The 8,607-nt window shown below is 38.4% G+C and overlaps 1 protein-coding gene across 1 annotated transcript in view; it reads right to left on the reverse strand.

Annotated features, from left to right (window-relative positions):
- LOC122351560 (titin-like) overlaps positions 1-8,607 on the reverse strand; it is a 152,005-nt gene that overhangs the window by 42,900 nt on the left and 100,498 nt on the right. The window contains 19 exon segments of the mRNA XM_043248710.1: positions 54-167; positions 170-355; positions 467-1,054; positions 1,163-1,459; positions 1,581-1,778; positions 1,861-1,965; positions 2,050-2,637; positions 2,992-3,279; positions 3,369-3,659; positions 3,744-4,031; positions 4,115-4,420; positions 4,559-4,861; positions 5,130-5,432; positions 6,356-6,643; positions 6,733-7,032; positions 7,114-7,416; positions 7,502-7,798; positions 7,893-8,168; positions 8,259-8,561. Of these exon segments, the coding sequence (XP_043104645.1) occupies positions 54-167; positions 170-355; positions 467-1,054; positions 1,163-1,459; positions 1,581-1,778; positions 1,861-1,965; positions 2,050-2,637; positions 2,992-3,279; positions 3,369-3,659; positions 3,744-4,031; positions 4,115-4,420; positions 4,559-4,861; positions 5,130-5,432; positions 6,356-6,643; positions 6,733-7,032; positions 7,114-7,416; positions 7,502-7,798; positions 7,893-8,168; positions 8,259-8,561 (5,622 nt within the window).

Genomic DNA, 8,607 nt, shown 5'->3' on the forward strand with positions numbered 1-8,607 from the left:
GATTGACAAGAAAATAATATGTGTAATTTCTCTAATACTTTTGGTCAGCTTACATGCAATATCCTTTGTCATTACAGGTTGTGATGGCTCACTAGGCTCGCCAAAACCAGCCTTATTCTCTGCAGTTACACGGAATTCATATTCAATTTCCTCTGACAGGCCTGAGACTTACAACGTAGATCAGAAATTGTCTTTTTTGAAGCTCTGACCCATCTCATTCCTCTTCTTTCTTTTCTCTCAACACTGTAGCCTCTAATGTCACTTCCTCCATCTACAATTGGTCTCTTCCAGGAAATTGTTACAGCATTTTTACTGACATTATCAATTTCTGGTTTTGAAGGCGGCCCAGGAGGTCCTGCAAAAAAGATTGAAGAGGTTGTTTTTTATAGCTATGTTTATTTAAATGTGTGTTTCAAAGGAAAAAAACAACAACTACTGATTATGTAAAATATAAAGTTAATCTTACCAAAGCTATCAACCATTTTAACTGGTCCAGACTGTGTGGCATCACCAATACCGTACTGATTGACTGCCAAAACACGGAATATGTATTCATTTCCCTTTATCAGCTTGCTGGCAACATAGCGGCAATCCATAACATCTTCAGCAAGTTTTGTCCAGAGTAGGCGGCTGGTTTCTCTCTTTTCTAATATATATGATTTGATACTGCAGCCACCATCTTCTTCTGGTGGCAACCATGTCAATGTGCATTTTTCAGCAGAGACGCTACTGGCCTCAATAGGACCTGGAGGTCCAGGCACATCTAGGATTTTCACTTTAACTTTTTCTTCTTTAATGCCAAATGGATTACTTGCGGTAATAGTGTACTCCCCAGTATTCTTTCGGCTGGCATACTTGATTGACAGTGTTGAAGATGTGGGAGTGCTTGTAATTTGGACAATATCTGAGGTCTTGAATTCTCTTCCACCCTTAGACCACACAGATGTAGGAGGTGGTTTGCCAAGAATGCTTGATGCTGTGATGACAATTGTTTCTCCAGCCCTCACAGTCACTCCATCCTTCATTTCAGGATCAATTGTGATAGTTGGTGGTTCTGTGAAAAGTCAGGTGATGATTATGAACATTGTTTACTGTTACATTGTTTATATGTTTATATGGGTTTGATTAAGCAAATCTGTCAAAACATGATAATAAAGCTTACCGTATTCATCTTTGCACACAAGAGGCTCAGTTGTCTCTGAGGGAGCACTAATAGCTCCGGCTGCATTTTTAGCCCTTATTCTGAATTCACAAGTAGAGCCTTCCTGTAAATCTGTTACAGTGTATGCACAGCTTTGGACATTCACATGGTTGGCCTTCATCCAGGTCTTTCCAGGATGCTCTAATTTCTCAACAATATAGCCGGTTAGTCTGTGGCCACCATCATACTTGGGTGCAGACCAAATAAGTGTTACACTGTTTCTTGTGACATTGATCACATCAGGTTTGCCAGGTGGATCTATAGAATAGATAATGATAATAATAATAATAATAATAATAATAACAAAAATCATTTTTCCGATCTCTTCCTGATGAATCACAAATTTTAAAAAGCTGAAAGAAAGCACACTTAGACTTACCAATTGGATCAAGAGCCACAAGTGATTCAGTTGTTTTGCTGGGCTTTCCAAGTCCAGCTATATTCATAGCTATGACTCTAAATTCATATTCCAGGCCTTCAACCAAACCAGTTACTCTGCATTCTTTTACTCTCAAAGGTGTTTTGTTGGCTCTCTTCCACATCAAGCTATTTCTATCTTTGAATTCCACGTAATACCCTATAATATTAGTAATAAAAGGGTTTAGATGTTACAAACTTCAAATACATACATAAATAAATGCAGTTCAAAAATGTTTTACCTGTGATGGGTGAGCCTCCAGTATCTTTTGGTTCAGACCATGTTAGGATAGCAGACTCATGACGAATGCTCACAACCTCAGGTGGTGCTGGAGCCCCTGGTGCATCTGTGGGGAAGTGTGTATATTTTTTGCTAACTAATTTTTAAATATCCACCATATTTCATAAATTAGGATTTTATAAATACTTACTGAATGGGTGAGTAGCAACTACTGGATCAGACTTGAGGAACTCTCCAACTCCATATTTATTTTCAGCACAAACTCTGAAAATGTATTCTGTTCCATCGTGAAGTCTTGTAACTCTCATAGTGTTCTTCTGGATTGCAGAAGCAACTGTGACCCACTTGTTAGCAGTAGAATGCCTCTTTTCCAAAATATAGTTGGTAACTTCTGATCCGCCATCATCATTGGGTGGACCCCATTCTACAGTAATCGCTTCAGCTGTGATTTCATCAAATTTGATGGGACCAGTGCAGATTCCAGGCTTTCCAACAACTTTAATATCAATAGCTGATTCCTTTGTTCCAGCACTGTTTCTCAAAATCATAGTGAATTTGCCAGCATCACCTCTATTGCAATCACGAATCAGCAAGACAGTGTTTGTTGCCGTTGATTCAACTGAGATCCTGCCACTGTCTGATAAAGTAATGTCACCCTTTTTCCAAGTGACTGCAGGAGCAGGGATACCACTAATAGAGATATTAAGACGAACAGTGCTTCCTTCCTTTGCCACATAGGTAGAGTCTGGCAAGCCTTTAAGATTACAGTCTGGAAGGACTGTAAAAAGACAAGAAAAATTAAATTACATTATTGGGTGTGACTGCATAACCACTAAGAAACAAATGCTACTACTAGACCAGTGGTTTTCAAAGTGTGGGTTGCACATTTCAGTCATTAAAAGCACAGTAACGCAAGAGAACTGAATTAGGCACCCACATATGGGCATCCATTTCAGCTCTCTTGCTTGACTCATTGTGCTTGAACAGTAATACGCACACTGATACACACACTGATACACACAGTTGGTTGTGTAACAGTTAATGTAAACAACTGGGATAAAATTGGATGCATTTCAATATATTGGATCTATGCAGTCCCCCTTCCTTTACATTCAATATAATATATGAATACCTATTTGATCTTTTGCCAAGACAGCGAGCTCAGTTGGTGGTCCTTCAGCTGCTTCATTAATGGCTTTGACTCTAAAGAGGTACTCTTTTCCTTCTGCAAGGTCAGCCATTGTGTACTGTGTGAGCTTAGACTTCATTAGCATCTTCCATTTGTCTTCCCCTTCACAGATCTCTAGAACATATGCAACAATATGGCTTCCACCATCACTGATTGGTTTCTTCCAGTCAAGAGTGCAAGAGTTCTTGCTGATCTCTGAAGGTTTAAAATCTGTAACTGGTCCAGGTTGCTCTGCAATTGACATCAATATTAGATTTTGGCAAAATCAGCCGATTAACATTTAAAATTTAAACTAAACTGCAACATTATCAAAGTCTCACCTGAGGCTTTTACTGGTCCAGCTGTCTCACAACCATCACCAATACCATATATGTTTTCAGCTGAGACTCTGAAGCAGTAAGCTTTACCAGCTTCGAGATTAGTAATCCTGAAAGATGTCTTGGGACATTCAGCAACAACACAGGTCCAAGCCTTTCTCTCAGCCAGACGTTTTTCAACAACATAGCTCTTAACGGGACTACCACCATCAATTAATGGAGCATCCCAAGTGATAGATGCGTGGCTCTTTGAGGTCTCCTTAACAATCAGATTGACTGGGGGTCCAGGTGTGTCTGTGTACATTTAAAGACTACAGTTAGATACAGTAAATAATAAATTTCAAGTGGCAATTTGTAATGAGAAAGAAGAAACATTACCTAGTACTTTGACAACAATGGTATACGACTTGGTACCACTACTGTTTTCTAGAGTTAGGACATATTTGCCAGCATCATATCTGTTGATATCCTCACAATAAACAAAGGTATCCCATTCAGTTGTTGTGATCATAAGGCCTTGTCTTTCTTTCAAGTTTGCATTGACCTTAGTCCATGTTGCCTTTGGAGCAGGACGCCCTCTTAGAGGTACATAAATTCTCATTGTGACTCCAGCACGTAAAACTAGTGCTTTTCTAAGATCTGCATCAAGTTCAGCCTCCGGGGCAACTAAAGGAAAATTAAGATGAGAATAATGTACAGTAATGTACAGATACCAGAAATCCAAAATATAGTTATAGGAAAATACTTACTTAGGATATCCTTTGCCATATGTTTTCCAGGAACATCACTTGGCTCGCCAAATCCAATCTTATTTACAGCAGTAACACGGAACTGGTACTCTGTGTTATCCATTAGACCAGTAACATTAAATTTTGTTGCCTGGAGATTCTTTGGCACATTGCACTTAAGCCAGTCTTCTCCATCTGCTCTCTTGAACTCAACAAGGTAGCCTAGAATTTCACATCCGCCATCATAGGCAGGCTTGGTCCAGGATAAACTGATTGAACTGTGTGTAGAGTCAACAACCTTTGGAAAAGCAGGTGGTCCAGGAGGATCTATGGTGAAAACACAGAAATTCAGGGTCTAAATACACAAACAATGTATATGTTCTTCCTTTTTTTCTGTTGTTTGTTTATTTATTTTGGCCAGTTTAATTGTTAACACCTATTAAATACAGTAATGTTAATACTTACACACTGGGTCTACTGCAAGAGCACCAGCTGATGGATCACTTGGTTTGCCAAGACCAGCTTTATTGAGTGCAATGACTCTGAATTCATACTCTGATCCCTCTGTGAGGCCTCCAGCTTTAATTGTCCTGTCAATAACTGGTCGTCTATTCACTTTAGCCCAATTGAGGTCTTGAGTTTCACGTTTCTCGACCATGTATCCAAGAATGGTGGCCTTGCCATCATTAGCAGGGGCCTTCCAACTAACAGTCATGTGATCCCTGGTGATATTGGTAATAACTGGAGGTTCACAAGGTCCTGGGACATCTACAATTTGAAAAAAAAATTTTTAAATCAAATTAATTTGTTAAAATATGCTTTTTTTAAATGTGTAAGATGTGTAGAGAAATCTAATTGGTTTGACATAAAAAAAAACAAAACACACAAAACAGTGGTCTTCCCAAACAATCTAATTATTATATAATGTATAAAACAGCCACTCTATGCAGCCAAAGCCTGTAACATTAGATATATGTAATGATCACTGTTCAACCTATGTAATATAAAAGAATGTGAAAAAAAAATAAAATGTTACCGAATGGATTCTTGGCGATCACAGAGTTAGTTACAATTGGGTCTCCAACACCATATTTGTTCTCAGCACTGATGCGGAACTCATATTCATGTCCTTCAATCAGTTTTTCCACAGAACAGTCTGTTATCTGGCCATTGATGTTAGCAGTAACTTGTGCCCAGTTAGCTCTGCTTGTTTCTCGTTTGTCAATAATATAATTTGTAATTTCAGAACCACCATCTGCATGAGGTGGCTCCCACCTCAGTTTCACTCGGTCTGCAAAAACATGGCTTATCTTCACTGATGCTGGGGGTCCAGGTTTGTCTGCAAATACAAAATTATGCATGTTTCACAAAACACATACTCTTTCTAAAATGTCTGAAGGGTAATATACTATCAGTCCTTTGTTGGCATATGTTAATGTCTATGTTTACATGTGCACGAATAATACGATTATTTCCAATCAAAGTAAGGACTTAATCGCTATATGATGTTTCCATGTTAAGAGCAATGCTCTTCACTCCTGTTTACATGCAATTTTCATATTCTTATGATTCAGTAAGAATTGTGATTCATTTCTTACTGCCATCCCACAGCAAATCATGATTTATTTTATAAAAATTGTGATTAAACACAAATAAAACTAGACCATTTACAGTTCTGATTGATGTAGTATTACTCTTAATCTCATCAGAAAAAAAAATCCACAGAAAAAAATGCAAGTGATTGCACTGGTGCTTCGATCTGTCCTTAAACATTTTTATATGTTTGAACAGTTCAGTATAGATAGTATAGTATAGATTGTTTTAGGCAATTCATGAGGATATGAGAATGTTTCAGTGTGCGCTTGGTCATTACTTTTATTAAAAACAAAAACTTATATGCAAGTGTTTTTCTACATCAACTTAATAAAAAAAATTAGAGAAGGGGGAAAAGACGGGTTTGGGCTTTCATCTATATCAGCCTACATCACAAGCACATGAGTCTTCCAGGCCAAAGCAGCAATACTGTGTTTAAGGTATTTCCACGCCTGTATATTTTGATTCAAATCGGCGTACACTACCTATGTTAATAAAATTATGCTTGCTGCGATTATGAGCTTAATCACATTATTTATAGTATTGAGTATATAGTATATAGTATTAAGTATTGCGTTTACACGAGTTACATTTTAATCACAATATTGCCAAAATCTCATTATAATTGCCTTAAGAGGGTCCATGTAAACACACTTAATGTTAACTCACCTAGAACCTTCAATTTAATATTGCCAGACTTTGTGCCACTTGGGTTCTCCGCAGTAATGGTGTACTCGCCAGATTCCTTTCTTGTCACAGAGAACATTTCCAAGCTGAAGTGATGCACCTTCTGAGTCATTTTCATACCTTCAGCTAATTTCAAAGGAATACCATCTTTCTTCCAAATGACCTTTGGCAATGGTTTGCCAAAAACATCAGCATCCAGGCAGACATTTGCTCCAGCTTTGACAACAATTAGGTTCTTCATTTCAAGACTAATCTCAACTCTAGGTGGAACTGAAATAATACAAAGAGCGACATCAAATTAGCTATATAAAGTCCATCAGTTAATAAATAATAAAATGTTAGTGTATCGTAAGACTTACCATGTTCTGCAATAATTGGGATAGCATCAGATTCCTCTGAGGGGAGACTGACATTAATTGCTGTCTTTGCAATTATTCTGAACTTGTATTGGGCTCCCTCCTCAAGTCCAGGAACAGTGTACTCTTCCTTTGGTACATTTTGACTGCTTGTGTTAACACGCACCCATTTGTCACCTGGAAGCTTCAGAAATTCAACGTAATAACCAATAAGTTTACTTCCACCATCATGTTTGGGACGGCTCCAGACAAGAGAGACAGAATTTCTAGTCACGTCAAGGACTTCAGGTTTTCCAGGTGGATCTGAAAAAGAACATGAATTTAACTTGTAGTGTTTTTAATTTTTCTAAGTGACAGCAGTAGTTCCCTCCCCCTTATACATACCAACTGGAGATCTTGCAGTGATAAAGTCTGTCTGCTTGCTTGGTTTGCCTTGCCCTGCCTTGTTGACAGCCGAGACTCTGAATGTGTACTCCAGACCCTCAATGAGGCCAGAGCATGTATATTCAGTTGAGCGAACAAGGATCTCATTTGCCTTGACCCACAGGAGGCTATTTCTTTCTTTGCGCTCAATGCAATATCCTGTGATGGGACTGCCGCCATCATTCACTGGTCTCTCCCATGACAACACAACAGATTCCTTGTTGATTTTGTTGACACAACAATTCCTTGGCTCACTGGGTGGATCTAAATTGTAAAATTGGTATTATTGTAAATAAAGCCTAATCCCTTTGTGTGTCAATGTTCAAATGTGCCGAAATATGAGACTTACCAAATGGATGTCTAGCAATCATTTTCTCAGAGTAAATTGGCTCTGAAATGCCAAAACGATTTTCAGCACGGACTCGGAAACCATACTCTTTGCCAGATGTGAGCTTCCCAACTCTGCAGCTGGTCTTGGTACAAGATGCAGCTGTGACCCAGTCACCTCTGCTGACATCACACTTCTCAACAATATAGTTTGTGATGTTGCTGCCACCATCTTCAGCAGGCGAATCCCATGCAAGTGTGCAGGAATCCATGTCAAACTCAAGAATTTGTAGAGGACCCTGTGGAGGACCAGGGATGTCTAAAAAAGCCAAACAAACAAAATAAGTAATTATAAGTCAAAATATAAATATAAAAATAATAATATTAATAAAAATGATAACAAACAAACTCACCCTGAATGATTATTCTAAGGATCTGGTTGACCTTTGCAGTGCTGTTTTCAGCAGACAGGCTATAATAACCACTATCCTTCCTTGTGACATCTTTAACCAAAAGTGAACTTGTGGTAGGTGTTTTTTGTATGAAGAGACGATCTGATGTAACTATGTCATCATTTCCTCTTTTCCATTTTGTGACTGGAGCAGGCTTTCCAGACACAAGAGCCTCAACAACAAGTTTAGATCCTGCCCTTGCTGTTACCACATCAGGCAGGATGATCTTTGGTGGCACTATAAAAAGTTAAAGGATTCAGTGTGTGATTAAAAGTGTCAATAAAAGTAAATTAAAAATAGGAGTGCACATTATCTTTGTATACTTACTCAGCTGTTCCTTGACTTCAAATATGCCCTCAGCCTCTCTTGCCAAACTGCATCCTATTGCATTTCTAGCAGCAACCCTGAATCTGTACTTAGTGTTTTCTTTCAGTCCAGCTACCACAATTGTCAAGTCTTTCACAACAGAGTATAATGTCCACTTATCCTCAGGCTGACCATCCTGCTGGTATTCAACAATGTAGCCATTAATCTTAGATCCACCATCTCTAAGTGGCTTCAGCCACCCTAGAGTTGCACTGTTTTTAGTAATTTCTAATACATCCATCTTCTTTGGAGGATCAGGCTCACCTTTGAAAGGTAATGAGATAGACATTATTAAAAAATACATATATAA

Source organism: Puntigrus tetrazona, chromosome 9 (genome assembly GCF_018831695.1).
Source record: "Puntigrus tetrazona isolate hp1 chromosome 9, ASM1883169v1, whole genome shotgun sequence".
In the NCBI taxonomy this organism is placed as follows: Eukaryota; Metazoa; Chordata; class Actinopteri; order Cypriniformes; family Cyprinidae; genus Puntigrus; species Puntigrus tetrazona.